The sequence below is a fragment of the Siniperca chuatsi genome, linkage group LG20 (assembly GCF_020085105.1).
Source record: "Siniperca chuatsi isolate FFG_IHB_CAS linkage group LG20, ASM2008510v1, whole genome shotgun sequence".
NCBI lineage: Eukaryota > Metazoa > Chordata > Actinopteri > Centrarchiformes > Sinipercidae > Siniperca > Siniperca chuatsi.
The window spans coordinates 15,303,863-15,324,428 of NC_058061.1; the positions used below are offsets into that span (position 1 = coordinate 15,303,863).

Here is a 20,566-nt window from a genome sequence, read left to right on the forward strand (position 1 = left end):
GGTGCAAGATGGCGGCCTCCGTGGAAAGGGACCTGCTCCCTATGTAGATATAAACAGCTTATTCTAAGGTGATGTAAACACAATTCTTATTTTCAGGTGATTATACACTAATGAAAACATACACAAATATTATATTCCATTTCTGCCAATAGCTACTCCTAAATGTTACACACTGGACCTTTAAAATGATCCGATCTAAATGTATTAAGTCTAAAAATATTGGAATCAACCTATAAAATCCCCACCAAGTAAGTCTTTAAACTTAGCGTGTAACCCCCCCAGGTTGCTAAAAATCCCAAAATCCCAAATTTCAAGAGAAAATACAGAGGACATGCCCTCAGGTTTCGTGGTTGTAGCTGTGGCCCTGCACAATTTTCCTAAATGTGTCCCAACAGGTATCTGACTGAGTAAATATCTCTAAGGTGAGGTGGTAGACTGGGCGGGGCTGCACAAAGTGACACACCTCTGCCCTGTGAAAGCTTTCAATACCACAGAGAGGAGAGTGAGGAGTGAAATAACTGCAGGAACTCCGAGACACAGGACAGGTTTTACTTTCCGTGTAAACACACATACACAGCTGTTAACAACAGAAATAAAGTATTGGAAGCCTATCAATTCTGGTAAGTTGATCAAATATCCATTTCCAATCATCAGTCTCTGCAGTAGTCAGAACTCATTACATTTAAGATTTAAGACTTAATTCTTAATTGAATTTTGTTTTGTACAGTAACTATGAATCAGAAACGGCACTGAAAGATATTGTGTGAAATTTTGTCATGTGTTGGATGTTTTATATGCCACTAGTGATGTGTAGTAATTTGTCAAGCTACTTGGAAAACATGTAGCCACAGTTAATTCAATATTGCTTGTTCGTTTGATGGAATTTCAAGCTGCTAAAGTGGATTTACTTTACTTTACTTTAAATCAAAAACATCCTGTGCACTAAATTGAATCCCAAATTGTGTTGCAATATACAGTAAATATGACCTATGGAGTTTACATACAGTACATTATAACAATACTTTGGATGGCAGATATTGTGATGTGCTGAGGTTGATTTCTCACTAAAGTTTTTACATTCATTCGCAGTAGCTGATAAAGGAATTCAGTCAAGATCTTAAAATGTATTTTCACTTTTTCACTTAAGCATAGTGTGCTCAAATTGCTATGCTAATTTCTGTCACTGCATTGTCTGAGATTTTTATTTTCAAATACTATATCATATATGAGTAGCCTATGACACCAACCACACCACTTTGGCACTGACTGTATGAACAAATAAGATGGAAACCAATTTTGTTCAAGTATTTTTTAATGACACCACTCTTGAGGAAGAATAGGTGATACTGGACGTTTGCTCTCTTGATACCAGGGATTCCAGTATTGATGGTCACTGGAAACCAGAGATTTAATGGTGAGATACACTGTACTGTCGTCAGACTGGTTGGGCGGCTCGCTCACTCGCTCACAAAGCGCAATACCAGGGTAGTGAAGCAGAGAGAGGCACAGGCTGACATAGACTCAAACACAGGAAGGGAAAATCTGACTGAGGGTGTTGCTTTCGCAGGTACTAGCTAAGACTTGTTAGTTTAGAGAAAGACTAGCTGAGATTAAAGTGCTGCCAACACCATCAGTAACAGACAGCCTTTGTAACTCCACCTAAAATGTTTTCTGATCCCCTCTCTCCAGCTGTATATCCATAGAAAGCTGCTCTAACTTAAACATCTCCATTTTCTGACACCAGAACAGCTGACACAGTGGACAAAGGATGACAAACATCTCACGATATCTTGTTAACGTATGTCTTATCTGCTACACATGTACACCTTAACTCTTAAGACTAAGTGATATTTTAAGATGCATTTTTCATCACTTCCTCATCCTTTACTTCTCTTTCCCCGCTTGCAGCACCTGCTGACATTTTCACTCCAGGACGGGGATGTGCAGGGTGTGGAGGAAGCCCAGTCACGTCTCTCCTTCCTGGCTCAGAACAAAAAGCTGTGGAGTCAGCAGATGTACCTGGACGTTGGAGCGGAGGCCATTCATCTCCGAGACATACAGAGCCAGGTGAGAACAGATGCATGATGGTCAACGGGTGTGTAGGTTGTGAATGGATGAAGATGAGATTTATGCCATTCATATATGCACGCATAATGACATTCAGTTTCATCTACTAATGCAGGACGAGCTGGAGAACTACTCTTTCAAATCCATCTTCCGCTGCGACGCCATTAACACCGAAAAACACTTCCCATCCCTCCTTCTGTTAGTCTGCCAAGGTGTAGATCAGAAGAAGCCGGACATTCATTTCTTTAACTGCGAGACTGTGAAGGTGAGTAATAACACCTGAGCAGCTTCCCTGCTCTGTCCTGCCTGACTCAATGTGTCAGTGTTGAATTGTCAGCCTGGTTCAGGTTTTACAAGTGATGCCACTTTCAGATTCTTATTCTTGCAGGCTGAGCAAATCTGTGACGACATCGCACGCACGGTTTCCGGTTCCTCCACCAGCAGGAGTAAGAAGCTCCCTGATGCCCTTAGGTACGGTGAATGTCATGTAAAATCAGAGACTTTAAAACTGAAAACCATTAATTTGATGTTAGTACCTTAAGAAATTCAAGCTTTTAAGTACCCGATTTCCACGTCTTATCATGGTTTAAATGGAAGAAAGTGTGTGTTTCTGTCTGTATGTGTGTTTGTTTGCATTCATATTGTATGGGAGGAGGTTGATGGACAGCCAAATAATAACAGACACACAGCCGAACAAAAGACAGACACAGATAATTCATGATAATTCAGACCCATCTCCCATTAAACTCTCTAAACCTCTTTTACTGCCATTATATCTTATTTTCCACTGAATCAAAGCAGCCCGGTGTCACCATCCACCTGTCTGAGAGAGAGAGAGAGAGAGAGAGAGAGAGAGAGAGAGAGAGAGAGAGAGAGAGAGACAGACAGAGAGGACAGTGTAAACAGCTGAAAGAGAGAGAGGGAGAGAGAAAGACTTGTTTAACTGGTTTGCACATAACTTAAGGTGTGACATATAACAAGGCCACTGTGACAGAAAGCAGAGAGAGCAGAGGAGGTACGACGGCGGCGGTGTGCAAGCTCAGGGCCCTGAACGGATTACATGCTCTGAAAAATGTTCTCATAAAGGACGTGTGAAGGACAGACACATGTGGTAGGACAGACAAACGGCTGGGTTTTTGTGTTTATATGCTGATTCAATAATGTAAAAGTTTGAGTCAGCACTCTGAGGTAATTGCGTAGAGCAAAAGTTTTCACCTACAGTGATACGCGGCCTTGTCTGTTGCATTATAAACTGGCCTGTTGCTTGCTGATTTGTTTAAAGGAAGAATTTAGTTTGAAGCACAGTGTTGTGTGCAATATAGGCAATAGCCAGGAGAAAGCATAGTCAGACTGTTTACTGTACTTTCAAGGTGGAATAAGGGCTGCGGGGTTGAATTTCAGAGGCATCGCATTATGTCTATTGGACTGCGTTGTCTGGCTGGATCCACTGATCAAAGATGTCCTGTTGTTGTAACTAGTCTCTAAGGCTGTAGAATGAGGATGAGCCTGTCTGCAATCAAATGTGTGATTATGAATGAGTGTTTGACTTCTTGAAGCCACTAAAGGGTGTTGCCTGTGATGGTGCAGAGTGAACAGTCACTGCCATCATAACATTACCTGTAGTACAATGTTGTGAGAATGCAGCAGGGTTTAAACTCTCCTCTCGTCCTTTAGGCTTCCTCAGAGTGGGGGAGAGATGATCGACCCCTATGAAATCCCAAGCCCCCCCATCCCACATGCTCCAAATCCCCCACCATCCAACCCTCCACCTTACCCTGGACTCAGAGGTAAGCATGAATGCTTGTGAATGACAGTAAAACTCTTTGCTGTAAAAGTATTTGACATGATGTGAAGGTAAGAAGAAGGAAAAGAGAGAAGTGAGAGGTATTTAGGAGTACAGAGATTGCTTTGTGTGTGTGTGTGTGTGTGTAAGGGGGGTGAGTTTCAAGGGTAAAGGGGGGCAGGAATTCCAAATGCAGCAAAGACCAGGGCCATGAATGAAAATGGATGAACTGAATCCACTCCTCTCTTTCCACAACAGCGAACGGCGTGAACAGCGGGCCTGATATCTCCTTCCTGCGAGCAGAGAGAGAAGTGGTACGCCTCCGCATCACCTTTTTGAGTCTTTTCAGTCACCTCTGGCTGTAACTCATATCTGAACAGCATAACAAACTGGTTCTCCCTCCCTCAGGGGATCCTCAATCACTGTTTTGATGACATTGAGAACTTCATGGCCAAGCTGCAGCAGACTGCAGAGGCTGCAACGGTGTTGAGCCAGAGGAAGAAGAAAAAGAAGAGAAGTAAAAAGCAAAGCGCTGAAGGTAAAAAGAGATGGCATGATTTTTGCAAATGAGATCCACAAGAATAGTTGAAATAACACAGCTACGACTCCTGATAACACTGTGGGTGCTTTATTTTGCGTAACACAACAGAAGATTTACTCACTGCAAAGGCCCGCCCTCCACCAGAGGAGGAGTTCATCGATATCTTCCAGAAATTCAAATATTGCTTCAGCCTGCTGGTGTGTATTCAGTCAGACCACATTTCTATTTTTTTTTTTTTTGGTTATCTTACTGTGCTAAATAGTAAATTCCTCTATGTATTTCTTTATAGGCCCGTCTGAAATCAACCATCTCCAATCCTTCATCAGAGGAGCTTGTTCACCATGTATTCAAACCTTTGGATATGGTGAGTGAACGTTTATAACCTCTACGTTTCTACCAGCCGGGGCTTGTGGAGGCAACACCTGTTGTTGCTATTGCTGTAAACATTTGTCTTTTATAGCAGCACAGGTAAAAAGGCCTGGGTAGGACATGACGAACATCTTTAAATAAATCTAGTGTCCATGTGTCTCATCATTTACTATGTTGGAGCAGATGAACAGAGGATAGAGGTGGAGGTAATATTTGGAGACTGCCATGGTAATTAAGTTATATAATAGATGTTATACTAATTGTTTACCTGAAGGTAATGGTTCAAAACCAGGTTATAGGCAGTATGTTTGTCCCTGAGCTGTTATTGGACACAAGTGTGGAAAATAAACTGCAAGCATGTGTCATGTCAAAATAATGGAAAGGCATCAGTGTAGTTGAGTAATGTTTCCAGAAACTACAAGTTCCATTCAGTATTTACACAGGGCAGTTCCCTGTGTGTTAGCCCAATTGAAACTCCAAACACTTGATAAATGCAGCATTTGTTTGATCTGGTTTATGTGGCAGTGTTTGTATGCAGGCGTGTGTCCTTGGTGCATACTTGTAAAACATTTGGTTTAGATTTGAGCTGGACTAGAAATGCCACGTTGCTGTCCCCTGACTGCTACTTACTACTGAATTACAGCACTGGTGTATTCCAGCTGTCAAAAATAGTTTCTCTATGACTTTCCTTAAAGGTGCTATTGATAACATTAATAACATCCAGCCGCTAAATGACGCACTCCCCCTCCCCCTTCCATTCCATTGGTTGCCAGTTTGTTGCACAACCTGCATATTTCCTGGTCGAGTGGAGTGAGACTCAGACTCAGTCATATCAAGTGATGAATCTTTCGTAATAGAGTAATGAATCATTTTGCAACATATAGCTATACATTAGCTATAGATTTAGGTCATTTTGTGCGGTGGTGTTTCATGTAACGTTATCTATGGTAATCTTAGGATATGGCTAGCTAGCTTTAGGTAACCCTTTTTTCCCCATCATTTAATAATTATAGGGGTCCTATACTGCAACACTTACTGTAAAATGACATTTCAATCATCTTTACACTATAAGACATTAGGTAAATATTTACATTTTAATCCAATCAAAGAGTACAGTACATTGTAGGGATGCTATTAAAACCCACAGCGCTCCACATTAGACAGACTTTGTCTAATGTTGACCTAACATTAGAAGTGTTTTCTTGCTGAAAACAAACCTCATATAAAAAAAACAGCTGAGTGCCACACAGCAGCAATGGTTACAGGGAGAAAGGACGACTATATGATCATGACAGTATTTTCAGATTTTTATATTAACGTCAGAAACATTACTGTAGCTGTTGAGCTCAGTGCAGCTAGCCACAAGTACCTCAGTGAAGTGTCTTATAATAGGGCTAACGTTAGACTGCTATATGAGATGACACCCTCAATAATAGTCACGTTTTGGGTCTAAACACTGTAATGAGCAGATTTACAGTAGTTCTGAACTTTAATTTACCTTCGACATGCCACATTGGTAATATATTGGGATCCCACATCCACTCCGTTCTTAAAGAAGAGAGACTGTCTTTTCATAAGTGGACCAGTCCGGCACCGGCCCGGACGGACTAGTGACTGGTCAATCAAGTTGCCCTGCATAAACTTGTACTGGCCCTGGGCCATCGGTTATGTCGGACTCTGGCCCACTTCTAAATCCCCTCTGATACGCATCTTTTCTCTTATAACGTTACAGTGTTTGAGGGAACTATAACATTAGGTAACTGAACGCAACCGTCACTAATGCTAACGTAGCCCCGCAGGGATTGAAGATGTTATTTCTCTAACTTTGACAATCTAACTGGTGACAACACATTAGTTATGGTTTTAAGGACTATGACTGTCGGTAATTGTTTATTTTGTTTAAATATGCAGCACTGTAATTTTATGAGTTATTGTTGTTCAGATGATTAAGCTAAGATAGCTAATATATGCTAATGTCAGTGTCTGTTTTTTCCATACTAACTGGCTAACTATACCACGTGATACCAATGTCGTTATACTATTGGCTCACAAGCCTTGTTAGAAGCAGGAACCAAACGTCAGACATCTCACACAGAGATAAACAAAACATTCATTTTGGACCTGTCAACATTTCTTAAATTATTAATTCACAATCATAATTTTTTTTAGGAAAAGTGATACTTTTAATCTGCACCTTTCTAAAAGCTCTGTGGATGTACTATTTAAAAAAAAATCGTCTACATAAAATGTTATCAATACAACCTTTAAAAACAAGTGCCATCAGATTTAGAAAACATGACAAAATATTAGTTCTAGTAACATTTACCTACCTAATCAATAAGCCCTTAATTATAGCCACAACAATAATGTAGCTAAGACCCTTTGAAGACAGGCTGCAGTTTTTCGGCTTTTTCCAGTTGTTTTCTATAGGCAATAAGCGTTTTGCGCGCTGCTCACGTGCCCTGGGCGTCTCGCGTTTTTGCAGCAGCCTCTGAACGCCTTCAGTTATATTCAACTCGTCATTTGCGTTTTTCCCCCTCTGTCCATTCGGATCAGATTTGTGAGTTTACTTCACAGCAAAATCACAGTTAGGCAAAGGATAGGTGAGTCGGTGGTTGCCTAGCAACAATGGGAAAAAACGCAGCAGGCTGCTCTTTTTTTATTTTTCTATTCAGGTATGAATCAGTCCTCATCAAGAGAATGGCGTGGAATGGGTGTGTTTGATTTGTGTATACTGGCACGCCTTAATGGAAACACACAGCCTCTTATCTCTGGGACTGTGTATGTCACTTCTGCATGTGTGTGTACGTGTTGTTTGTGTGTGTGGGCACATCATTAGGCTTTTGTGTGTGTGTGTGTGCTTTGATTGTAACAGAAGAACAGACGAAAAAAAGTTGTGTTTAGCTTAATTAATAATCAAATAATGTCAGATATCAGTGTACTGCTGTGCAATCAGCAGGAATATTGTCAACTTCACTTTGTGTAAAACACCAGTGATTGTCAGACCTGTTTTTGCAGACTGGGAACATGAACATTGGTTTTGTCTTATCTGGGTGTGTACAGATGGTGAAAACAACAGGGGGACCAGGTCTCGGAGCCTCAGTGTCCAGCCCTGCCCTGACCAACTCTGCTGTTTCCCTGCTACAAGACAACCTGAACGAGGAGGAGAGGCAGCTGTGGACATCTCTGGGTCACAACTGGACACTCCCACGGTCAGTACCAACAACATGAAATACATTTTGTCAAGAGTGATAATCCAGTTTTACTTTATTTTTGCCTGGCTTCTCCTGGGACAATCCATTATATGTTGTATGTTTGTCTTGAAAAAAAAGCTAACATTTCATGGTGTAATTCAGGTATTTTTTGTCTTATCATATTGGATTTATTGAATTCACAGTTAAGAGTTGAGCTAATTTTGTTTGCCAATAAATCAAGCTGATAGATGTATTTAATCAAATGCCATATTTATCAAATATTGGCTGCTTATTCACCTCTCATATGATGGAGATTCTTCACTGACCCAGCTGCATTAAAGTATAAAAACTTCAATGAGAGTTTATTTGATTTATTACCTTTTAAAGATCTGCTCAGTAGCATAAAGTTTTAATGGGAAATTTTTGTGTAATAAATCTTTCCACCCAGCCAACAATATAATTATGGTGGCCACACTGAACACACATGTTTAGAGGGATTTCTCAGGCATGAAAATGGTCCAATGTGAAGATATTTAGTATTGGCACAACATAGTGGCTACAGGCAGCTTTAAAATAGTTTAACAGTAATCATACTTTTGGTCACACTGTAAAGTAAAACCCAAGTGCAACAAGGACCGATGCAGTGACTCTTTGTGCTCTCTCAGCTCTCAGCTCAAAGGACCTGTAGCTCCGTACACCCCTGTGTTCTTGGACGGTTGGAAGCCAGAAGCCCTGAGGGCAGACGGGCAGGTTTGGGAGGATCCGGTTGAGTCACAGTACAACCATGAGGACCTCAGAGTAAAACAAGAGGTATGGAATACCTGCCTGTGGTATAGGTTAGACATTCGCTCCATTGTGTGTCAAAGGAAAGCAACACTCGAAATATGTGTGTAAAAGTACAACACGGGTTGAAAGTAACACAATAATACATAAATATCATGTACAATAAACACTAGAGCTGCTCATTCATTCCTCAGTTCACCTCACAGTTCTGTCACTAGACAAGTGCTAAAAAGTGCTTAGATCTTTTTTTGTTTTTCTGTGTTTGCATGCCTGGTGAAAAAATAGCCCATCCAACCATCATCTCACTTTCTCTGCATTGCTCAGGGCGCCAGGTTTTGTGCTTCTTTTATCAAGTAATACATATTTTTGTGTTAGTTATAAACTATTATATGAATTTACTATTATATATGAATGGCTGACGTTTTTAAGGCTGCAGTTTTGTACTGTTTTTAAAGTGTCTGCCAGTCCCTGCTGGTGAAGTTTAACTGTTGTTCAAGCTTATGTTCGGCATATATTATGATTATTAATAGTGCTGTCGTTGAAAGATGTGTTTTGATGTTGAATGCACTTGCAATTCCAGCATCGGATAAGGAAGATATTTTGACTCTCTTGGCTAGCTGCCAAATTTGTCTTTTGAAAGCTTCCTCCAAAAAGAGGAAACTGTCAAAGCTCTTGCTGTACAAGCTGTGTGCATGTTTATCAAACTTTCCTTTTGTCAACCACTTTGATGACCCCTTACCTGTATCTCTCTGTCTGTTTATGCCTGTGTGTGTGCTATATATTCATGAATGTCCATCTCATTTTCACCCAACAGCCTCCTCAGCCAGTCAGACGTCCAGACAGCCGCGTCAGCGATGAAATGTAGGTCATCTTTAAGAAGCAAATCAATTAGCTGCTACAATTTACCCAAGACTGCATGTTAACAACGGTGTGTGTCTCCGTTCCTCTCAGAGATCGCAGCACATTCCAACCAGAGCCTGAGAGAGTCTACAGCTGCACATACGATTTCATAGCCAGGAACAGCAGTGAGCTTTCAGTGCAGCAGGGGGAGACACTCGAGGTAATGAAGCCAAGTAATTCATGTAAAATCACACAGTAATGGTGCATTCAGGAACCCATTGTTGAAAAGTGTTCAAGCAGCGACTGACAGCAACTCCTCCGTCTGACAGGTGATCGAATCATCCAAGCGCTGGTGGAAGTGTCGTAATCGCTTCAACCAGATCGGGTTTGTTCCCTTCAACATCCTGGAACCCATGGCTCACGTAGACAGCCCCGTCACCAACAAACCTCCCAGTGTAAGACACAAAGACACACACAAAAACACACACACATGCATACACACATGAATCACACAAGCTCAGAGGTATGCTGTCACCTGTACACACCTGAGTAAATTCCAGTGTTATTTTTCGCTCTCTGCTCCACATTCCTGCAGGCTCCAGCTCCGCCTCCACTCGCCAAGACTTTCTCTGCAGTCCCACCCAGCCCTCTTGCTCCACCCCAGGCCCCCTCCCACTCCCCCAAGCGCCCACACAGCTTACCAGCATACAGCCAACATATACCAGCTGCAGAGGACACAGATAATAAAGGTACCAAACTATATGCATCCGTGTAGGAGGTGTGGGTGTGTCACATAGATGCTGTGATAAGGTGGTTTGAATATAGGAAGCTATAATGTCCTAGACTGTCTCTGGCACAGTTACAGTGTGTGTGAGTCAGAGATTAAAAGCACAAAGACAAATAATGGATGGACAGTAGTGGAGAAAGTGCTGGAACAGCACTCTTGTAAACACTGTTAATGTTACTGAGTTTTTAAATTTCATCATTATTTCTATTACGTTTTCAGTCATGTTGATGAATGACGAGCTGCTCCAGAGGCTGACCAATGGGAAGAATCTGAACAAACCTCTGGTCATCCCTCGTTCCTCAGAGACCTCCGTTCCTCTGGACTACCACTCTCCTCCAGAGGAGGTAGCCGAGTGGCTCCGAGGGAAGGGCTTTAGTGAACCGTAGGTGACATCACAACTGCTGACCACAGAGAGTGCTGCCAGTACAATGTAATTTATTCATGAAAAGGTCAACATAAGTGACCTCCTTCCTTTAACACTGATAAACATCTTAAAAGGAAATTAATGAGAAAATATAGAAAAGGTAAATAACTACAATGTACAGATGATTTCCTGTTTCAGTGTACATTTTCTGTTTAAAGTAGGATAGATATCATAATGCAAAGCTTATAAGAATGCAACAACTTTCAGTATAGCAGCTCTTTAATTGTCTTGATTAGTCAATTGTATTTTTTGTCCCTCAGGACGGTGTCATGTTTGGGGGTGCTGACAGGGGCCCAGCTCTTCTCCCTCAACAAGGAGGAGCTACGAGCTGTGATTCCAGATGAGGGCACCAGAGTGTACAGCCAGCTCTCTGTGCAGAAAGCACTGCTGGAGGTGAATTAAAGGAAAATTATGGTTACTTTAAAACTGGACCTTATTTCTCTATTTTTATCAGTTTATCAATGACAAAACTATTGAATAAGCACACAACAAAATTGACCAGTAATCAAACAGTGACCAATATTTACAACTTTTGATAGCAAGCAAAAACAAAATCTTGAGTGTAATCAATGTTTTAAGTTTGCAAAATTGATGCTTAAAGGAGCAGTGTGTAGGATGGACGCTGTATCCAGTTCTCTGTATACATCCATGACATCCGCTCAATGGTGAAGTTATGACCCGCCCTACTCCACCTCTGATTGGCTAGTACTAGTTGCCTTCATTGGTTGGGTTGGTTAGGTTGGTTAGGTTTAGGCAAGAGGAGTGAGATTGGTTAGGGTAAGAATATCAGGGTAAGGCAATCAGAGGCAGAGAAGGACGGGTCATGCCTTCGCCATCCTAGGAAAAATAATATCATGACCCGCTCCCTCTGTAGATGAAAACTGCTTATTCTAAGGTAATGAAGACATGATTTATTTTCTTTATACACTAATGAAAATTTCTGCCAGTAGATCCTCCAAAATGTTACACACTGGTGCTTTAATTGATTTTGCTAAGAATTGTTTCACGTGTATCACATGCACTAAAAACCACAGCAAGTCAAATGTCCAACCCAAAAACCTATTTTTGCTCATTTCAGGATAGTAACACTCAAAGTAAAATGGAGTAACCAAAGTGCACTAATTATGGTTTTTAGATGTTATTTTAACCAAATTAGATAGTTGGAAATTACCTGATCTATATTCATTGTATATTAATTTATCTGTAAATGCAACCTGGTGACTAGGAAAACTATCAGTAGCATCATTTATTGGTTACCAGCAAAATAATTTACCTTGTGTCAGTAATATTACTTTATTCTGTGAGCATTAAAACATTTTTTGGCTGATGGGCCATCTTACTGATGCTACTCTGAGTCAGTTTATTGTCATGACTGTATTGTGTGACATACTTTTAAACCTGAACGTTAGTCGTGTCATAAAGGAAGAGGTCTCTAGTCAGCCTTGTAGTCCACAATAACATCTTTCGAACTCTGTAGCTGAAAGCATTTTAAACCTGTAAAAATGGCAAATGCTAAACTATATATATCTTTATTACCACACAGCACTCTCGTTAATAAAAATACAGAGCCTTTTACCTTCATGTGTCCTAATTTGCTTCTGCTTTTTACAGGACGCACGGAGGGCCACAGAGTTGGAGGCAGTCATGGAGAAACAGAAAATGAAGGTTGATCTGAAACTGGAGAGCAGCACATTGTGAGCAGCAGGCGTCTACATCATTAAGAGTGTCAGATGAAGGATTGTGTTCTTCTGGTAGTGTTGTCGCTTAAGAGTGAACATCTGAATTATTAATTGTATTCACCAGAGAACAAACATGTGACAGTGACTCCACCATCTAACATTGTCTGTGAAGACAAGGGTCATTTTGACAGAGTTACTTCATCTTAAAACCAGAGTATTTGGCAGCGAATCAAAAATGCAAGCTTTTAATGCAAGCAGGAGCTGTTCAAATGACATTTTATCGTTAAAGTACACTATTTGTAATGTATGTTTATTTTAATGTGAATAGTTTTCTTCTGTCTCATTTCTGCCTAGTAGGTACAGACTAACTTAAATGAAACGTATTTATCTTTGTTTGTAAAATACTTCTTTAATAATTCATGATTAACATGCCGTGACAATGACAAGACCGTGGCCAGCAGACAATAAAAATTAAAATGGGATTTTTTTTTAATTGAGACTTTAAAGAAAGAAGTCCAGCAGAACATAAACAGATATGACTTAACACATTAGGTAAAGCAACGCATCCATTAAAATTGGTTTGCAAGGAATTTGGGCCAAAATTTCAACTTATGTCTTTACTAATAAAAGGTATGTACAGTTATAGCACTGAATTTCCAATATATCATTTCTGAACCTACTGCTTCACATGCCGACACTAAGTTTGGAGTAACCATTTATTTTCATTATTTTAAATAAAAGAAAACAAGATAGAAACAAATTATGAAACAATAGACTTCAAAACAAGCATTTACTTATACTGACCAAACTCTCAATCAAATAGATTCCCTTCACTACTGACAGCATAAAATACAACTTGATTAGTTAAAAAAAATAAAGTGGACAATGGGAGAAATAAGGTTGATACTAATACTCGCAACTTTCAAACCTTTTGGTTTTGAATTGGGTTCCTAAAACTTTAACTGGGTTCAGCAAACTAAGTATATGTGGACATACATTCAAGAACTGCAAGTGCCGTTCACCAGGAGCTGGTGAAAAGAAATCTACAGAGGGAGACGACAAAAAAAAACAACTTGTTGATAGGATGAGGCTTTTCAGACCATGACAATGTAGGCCCAAAACATATTTACAGACAGATTCTGTATCAAAAGGCCATCAGTAAGTAAAGAACATGGATCAGTTACATTTTATGCTTCAGTCCAGCAGACCATCAGTTTATGGTTGTTTTTTCTGTTGTAGGGTAGTTTATAACAAGACATGGGATGTATTGGATACAGACAGCCACCAAATTACAGATGTGGGTATTACAATACACTCCACTACTGATCATTAACTAATCCCCCTCCCCCATCCGAATGCAATCTTCTGATATATCTGGATGCTAGAAAATTGAACCCATATAGTATTTCAGGTACGTGTACACTCTGCAAAGAAAGGAGGCAGGCGGGAGAACAAAGGGGTCAAGGCAAGGACCGTGTGTAACATTAGGATATTATAAATGGACAGGTGAGAGAGACAAAAGGAGGTTGTGTGTCGTGATTGATGGAGTTTGGTCTTCAGAGGTCCCCCATGTCCCTGTCATCTGCCCGGCGAGAGTCCGACCTGCCGTTCATACCATCCCGCCTGTCTCGCTCCCGTGACCTGTCTCTGGATGAGCGCTCTCGGTCCCTGGACGACCTGGATGACGAGACCGTACAAGATATTCAGGGAAGTAACACAAGTATAAGCGCACAGAAGAAAAAAGTAGAAGGCAAGGGTGTATTTATAAAGAGCCAAATTATAAGCTCCAACAGGATTCTTCAGTCTGATGGACTTTAAGGTTTATGACCACACGAGTGTGCAATATACTGGTTATTAATCTGCTGGAGACCAAAGAGATTATATACTTCCAAATCACTTCCAAGCTTCTGCCAAAACCGAAGACGAGGTGTGTCACCATTTAATGTTGATGTTGACTGCTGAGAGATGCAATCAAATATGAAACAGCAGTTTGTTAAACGAGGCAGTGATTTGTTTACTTCCCACACCTACAGCACCATGCACTTGTTTGCCTAGAATCATGATTTGTCACAACCTGCCTGTCACCTTTCAACTGTCTGCAGAGACACACAACACCATGTCTGAAAAAGCTGCAATCGTGAAAAAAACCAAACCTGCGCCCTGTGACAAGTGTGTTGGAGCTGTTTCTTGGAAGTTACATTCTGCGGGGGCTTGGTGTGAACTGTGGTAGCTTTGTTGTGTATTTACTTGTGTTTGGAGCTCTGCTCGTGGCTGTGACGGTGTCCTCGGCTGCGAGAGCGGGATCGGCTACGATGCCTCCTCCTCCTCTCCCTGGAGCGTGAGCGTGACCGGCGCTTGTCTCGTGATGAGGAGCGCGAGCGCCTCCTTCTGCGGTCACGAGAACGGGACCTGATAAAAATATAAGACACACATGAGTTATAAATTTGCCTCAGATAGTCCCTTTAATCAGAACAACTGATTTAAAATGTTGATAGATGGAGCAGCTTTCTTACCTTCTATGCTCTCTGCTCCGTGATCTGGTTCTATGAAATAAGTGGATGCCAAAACCATAAGTTTGAACAGTAAAACAAACTTCATACAACAAATTAACTTACATAAATGTCACCAGGATTATAAATGTCTGCATTCACCTCTTCTTCATCCTTTCCTCTTTCTCCCTCTCTTCTCGTCTCTTCAAGCGTTCCTGGTTCCTTTTCTCCTGCTTGTCGACCACAGTTTTCTGATCGAAATAAAAAAAAGCAGTACTCAATTAGAGGTGAAACCATCTTTATCCAAACCTCAAGACCATTTTTTCCTTTTCTATATGTTTTCTAATAATCAGCCCCATGTCACTCCTAGATATACTAGCAATTCATTTAGGGTTTTTGTAGTAATGGCTTTATTGTGTACATGGTGGGACAAGCTGGCACATACCTTTAGTTGGTCCAGTTTCTCTCTAATCTGGATGAAGCCCAAATGAAGCTTTCCACCAAAATGGTCGGCCAAACGACGGTCATTGTCATGGAGACCCAGGTAAGCAGAGCACACCTCGCACACCCGAAGCTTCTGCTGCTGGAAGCTGGAGGCCGGCATGGAGTTTCTGTACTCTTCCTGAGGAGAGACATAAAAGGATCAGAAGATAGAATTATTAATATAAGGAAAAGCACCACAACATCTTAAGCTGGAAGTACCTCCCAAGTACTCCTTCCTCACCTCTGCATCCTTCTTCCTAGTGCGGACCTTCTCTACTTCCTGCAGAACCTTCTGGGCCTCATCAACGTTGCCCTCGGCTCCGAGCTGCTCAGCTTTGGCCAGGAGCTTCCCTATTTCCTCATTCAGCTCATGAACCTTTTCTGCCTGCAATACAGCAACACAATTATATCTGACATGTCTATCGCAAAACACACTGTTGTAGCAAACTAGATGCTACATGAAAAAGTCAAAGACTGTTCATATGAGTCAAAAGCATAAATGTAACATGGGTATCACAAGGTCCGTTGTCTGTGTTTAAAAATCTTTTGTCACTCACCTTTGCCGCCACCTCAGCACTGATCTCTTCTTGGGTCTCAGCCAGGCGTTTCTTTGCTAGTTCTGTCCTGCGGTCACAGTCGGCAATGAATGACTCCAGGTGATCGACCGCCTTCAGGAGTGAGAACATGTGTTAATAGAAATACAGACTTAAATATGCGACTTGGTAGATTTATATACACAGGCACTAGGGTTGGGCGATGACATCGTTGTTGGGGGGTGGGGGGCATTTGAGCCCATTCACACCTACTCAACCGGTCTCTCTTTACTCTTCCTCCCTATTTGTTATAAGAGTAGCGTGGCTCCTTTAAGGAACAGGGCAGTGCGTAGTGATTGTGTGGGTGAGCGAGAGAGTGACGATGACTGCGATCGGAGCAGAGGGAAAGGTTAACAGTGAAGTTGTCTATTGGCAGTCTGCCCATGAGTGGCCAGGGGTGCTTTTAAAATCACGATGGTAGAGGGCTCAGTGGTCGATGGCTGTCAGCCATCTGTGATGGCATCGTTCATTGGCCCAACCGTAATAGGTATACAGGGAACTTTCAGTGGGGCTATGCTGATTTTGCAATAATCATCTGGGTTCTTCAGGCGCTGTACTTTACAGTCAAATCTCATTAAGCAAACACTGTTTTTACAGTGCACATGTTGCACAGTGCAACAGTTGGTCTAAAACTGAGGTTGTTTCATGGCTGTCAGTCAGTGGTATTGGTGAAAAGCAGCATTGTAGCACTTAGCTATACTGTCATTGGGGGTTGAATGAGCGACAAGTTACTTCTCCACAAAAGCATCAGAAACTGTTACAGACAGACAAATTAGCTAATATAAGAACCTGAGTTTGGATGTGGAAACAGTGGTTGTTTAACACTTGACTTTAAATACTAAAAGCAACAACAAAGCCAGCCACTCCCTTACACCGCACCAACAGTTAATCTGCATTTTATTATGCTGACAATTATATGGTCTGCACACCTGTATTATTTGTTAGTAGGACATCACTTACATCAAGCTCAAAGAACAGATCTCTCTCCTTGGAGGCAATTTCATAATCTGCCCGAAGTGCCAGGTCATGGATCTTCGTGCACTCACCCAGGTCCATACGCTATCACCAAAACACAAGCAGACATGACTCAAATTATGAATGAATCATAATAAAATGGTTCACAATTACTCATAGTACATGATTTAGTTATTTTCTTTCTGCATTTCATTGATATTCTGTGAAATAGACACTGGAATCATTTTGGGTGGTCAGACCAAAATTGTAGGCCACTTACGGTTCCAGACAGGATGTCATGTGGACAGCAGTTTAGAAGATGACTTTTGCAGACTCGCTCGTCAGTGAATTTCACCCTCTGCCGCGTCTCATCGCCTGAAACAGTCCAAAAAAAACAACCAGTGAGAAAGACCTCACATACTTGTTAGCAGGGGCGAGGTATCCAGTGCTTTAATATACATTACTGTAAAAGCACAACATTAATTGGGCAGATATGGGTCACTAATATGAATTCAAGGATTTTGTGCCCACCTAAATGAGTGAGGACCAATTCTTAAAATTTCTGATTGTCAATGCTTGACATATACTTCATCAATGTAACATTATACAGTATTTACCAGTAATGGAGTAATTTTGCCTCTGCTGGACTACATTTATCTATTCATGTGTCAAGAGTGAAGAAGTAAAAGTTACATGTGTGTATGTATATGGTACCTCCTCTTATTCTTGGTGCTTACCTTACCCAAGCCTCAATAAAAAGAATGTGGCGACGTTAGAGCCTCAACTCAGTTTAACTTGTGATAAGGCTCAGGGGCACAATACTGGTAAATAACTATAAACTGTTGTTTCAATTAACTTGTGTGAACAGCGCTACCTTGATTTTGCAAAGTATTCAATACATTTCAATACATTTGACTATGCAGGGAAGACTGTGATAAGAAATGTAAACATTTCAGACAAATGTTCCAGCCAAGCCTTTTACAAATATGAAACATTGAAAAGGAATTTTAAAAACAAAAAAAACAAAAGAAATCCAAGAAAAAAAATGTAGTTTATACACACTGCGATCTGCACCACATACTGTACCCTTCTGCATCTTCAAGACCTCAGCTGCAGAATTTTAAACCCGCTGTAGAAAAGTATAAATGGGAACAGTTTTCTTGCCCATACCTGTAGTAAGAAGTTGGGAGTCATACACAAGTCAGATTTTAAATGACGTGTGCAAAGTTTTTGTTTCGATGACTGCTAAAATTGCCTTCTGAAAACAGACGTCTAATGGAAAATTGTTCGTTTGGATTCAGCGCGATCAGACGTCTTAGCTCAAGCTGCATAAGACTACTCCAAATTGTAATTCTAGTGCCACTGAAGATATACCCATTTGTGTGATTTAAAAAAAAAAAAAAAAAAAAGGCTACAATAACTTCCGGAAGGCAAACAAATTGTTTGGATATTCATCATAACAGCTTTAAAAATTATGTGTGACTCACGGCTCGATGAACATGAGGCTTTTCTGCAACTCCTTTGCAGATTGATGTAGGCTGGCAAAGATACACTGAACCTTAATGAATAAAATAAAGGGGCCACAATTGTTCAATTTGTATGCAACAAATGTATGGGAAGAATTTGATATCAATCTCATCATACATACACCCACAAACTCACAACACAAATTCACTCGAGCTGTACTGATCGAATTATCAATTTAGATAGATAATCCACAGGGCTGGAGTTCTATTCAATCAACTGTCAGGATGAACCTGTGATTTATAAAATGGCAGGGCCGTCATTTTCTAATAAGCTGTCATTTTCTACCCATGACAATCAGACTTGACAGCTGATTTACCTTTTAATGTCTGTATCCAAATGGCTGGAAGCAATCACAAAGCACATCTAAGCATCCATAAAGACAACAGTAGTATATTATTATATATATTATCAGGATAATAGTATAATATTAAATTTATTTTTAATAGATTTGCATTTGTTAGGTTCACTAAAAAGGCAATTATTTATTTAAATACCAAACAATAGTGTTGGTGCACAGTTTGTTCTAGTTAATGCAGACTACAACCAATTAAGACACACACATTCTCTCATAGATAGATAGATAGATAGATATCTGTCTCTATCTATCTATCTAGCTATCTATATATATCTATATCTATATCTATATATATATATATATATCTGTATATAGATAGATAGATAGACAGACACACCAGAGTATTTAATAAAATAAAGTACAATTTTAAAAAGGTACTTTTACCATTTTATGCTACTTTATATATTCCTACTAAACTTCAAAAATAAATTGCAAATATTGCACTTTTTACTCCCTACATTTATCTGACAGCTGCAGTTGTAGGTTACTTAGCTGATGAAGATTTTACATACAAAACATGATCAACTTAATGATAAGATATGATGCACTTATGAAATAAACTATCGAACAATATACAAAGCAGTTCAGACTAACTCACCTTAAACCAGCTACAACATTAAAATACTGACAATAACACGTGATAATTCAAAAATACAACGTATCACTGACAGAGCCCATTCTACTGCATAGTAAGTTATTTGACTTTTGATGCTTCAAATACGTTTTGCTGATCTTACTTTTCGGGTTTTACTTGAATAAGATTATGAATGGTCTTTTACTTTATCCTTCTTTCACTACTAATAACGTTGCACTATTGAGTTTGAGTGGATAATAATATAAAACGTTAGCAATCATCCAATTTATCAGTTGAATAACTCGGTTCATTAAGCCTAATGTTAATTCAACCGGTAGGCCGAATGCGACGTCTAGCCTGCGTGTCCGTTATAAGTATCAACTATGAGTGACGTTAACGTTACCATGAATGTAACGCAGTAGCGTTAACATTTTCCACTTAACTAGTTATAATTGGATTAATTCCAAGAGTTGATAAATTGTTGAATATTGTTCAATGCTCGGTAGCATGGCGCCTGACGGTTCCGTAACTTCTCAAACAGTAACGTTAGCTAACTTAGCTACTAGCTAGGAATTTAGTTAGCTAACGCTTCAAGTGGTAAAGTCGAAACTAAAAACGTGACAACTCTTTGAATTAAAAAGAGCCAAAATGGATACAAACATTAAATCCTATGGTTAATCGGTAAATGCTACTTGAATCTAACGTTACTGAATTTTACACAGCCCTCTGCAGTACATCCATTCATGCAGGTCTGTCCATCACACACCAACACAAGCGAGCCTCAGCAGTGGCTCCATCTTGGCTAGCTAGCTAGCTCAGCTAGCATGCTACGGCAACTCACCATCCCTCGCTGTTCCCATTAGCTGGTCGAGCAAAGCTCTCATTTGAGCTTGGGCAGACATTGTTGTAGGTCTTCCGTCGATGGTGCTATATAAAAATTAAGTAACTGAAAGCAGTTCCTTAGTATTGTTGTTAAGTTATTTGATTATTTCTTCGTCCAAGCATCGCCTCTCGCAGCTTTTCTCTATTTCATGGACTCGCCAGTTTCCGTTTAACATTAGGGAAATGACGACAGGGCCTGTGGTTTGAAAGTTCCGTTTAGCCACAGCTAACGCTAAAGGGAG

General features: G+C 40.3%; 2 protein-coding genes across 7 annotated transcripts; one reads left to right on the plus strand and one right to left on the minus strand.

The window, feature by feature from the left end:
- The first annotated feature begins 217 nt into the window (after positions 1 to 217).
- Positions 218 to 13,115, plus strand: LOC122868081 (epidermal growth factor receptor kinase substrate 8-like protein 1). Of its 5 annotated transcripts, none has more exons than XM_044179670.1 (19): positions 218 to 620; positions 1,745 to 1,798; positions 1,909 to 2,067; positions 2,183 to 2,332; positions 2,456 to 2,538; positions 3,742 to 3,854; positions 4,109 to 4,164; positions 4,259 to 4,388; positions 4,503 to 4,588; positions 4,681 to 4,755; positions 7,824 to 7,972; positions 8,620 to 8,764; positions 9,552 to 9,598; positions 9,689 to 9,797; positions 9,907 to 10,032; positions 10,173 to 10,326; positions 10,584 to 10,746; positions 11,049 to 11,181; positions 12,400 to 13,115. In XM_044179670.1, the coding sequence occupies exons 2-19, from the start codon at positions 1,769 to 1,771 to the stop codon at positions 12,484 to 12,486; spliced, it is 1,995 nt and encodes a 664-aa protein (XP_044035605.1). In that variant the 5' UTR covers positions 218 to 620; positions 1,745 to 1,768; the 3' UTR covers positions 12,487 to 13,115. The 5 variants fall into 5 exon arrangements, with proteins under 5 accessions (XP_044035605.1, XP_044035604.1, XP_044035603.1 ...); XM_044179669.1 differs by having other exon boundaries at positions 224 to 620; positions 1,750 to 1,798; positions 4,500 to 4,588; XM_044179668.1 differs by having other exon boundaries at positions 225 to 620; positions 1,690 to 1,798; positions 4,500 to 4,588.
- On the minus strand, positions 12,939 to 20,500 carry luc7l (LUC7-like (S. cerevisiae)). Of its 2 annotated transcripts, none has more exons than XM_044179684.1 (10): positions 20,284 to 20,500; positions 17,267 to 17,361; positions 16,993 to 17,091; positions 15,997 to 16,107; positions 15,681 to 15,824; positions 15,402 to 15,578; positions 15,119 to 15,207; positions 14,981 to 15,010; positions 14,715 to 14,876; positions 12,939 to 14,144 (listed from the first exon to the last, which is right to left on the minus strand). In XM_044179684.1, exons 1-10 carry the CDS (start codon positions 20,342 to 20,344, stop codon positions 14,024 to 14,026), a joined length of 1,089 nt encoding a protein of 362 aa, XP_044035619.1. In that variant the 5' UTR covers positions 20,345 to 20,500; the 3' UTR covers positions 12,939 to 14,023. The 2 variants fall into 2 exon arrangements, with proteins under 2 accessions (XP_044035619.1, XP_044035620.1); XM_044179685.1 differs by lacking the exon at positions 20,284 to 20,500 and adding an exon at positions 18,474 to 18,544.
- Positions 20,501 to 20,566: the final 66 nt, after the last annotated feature.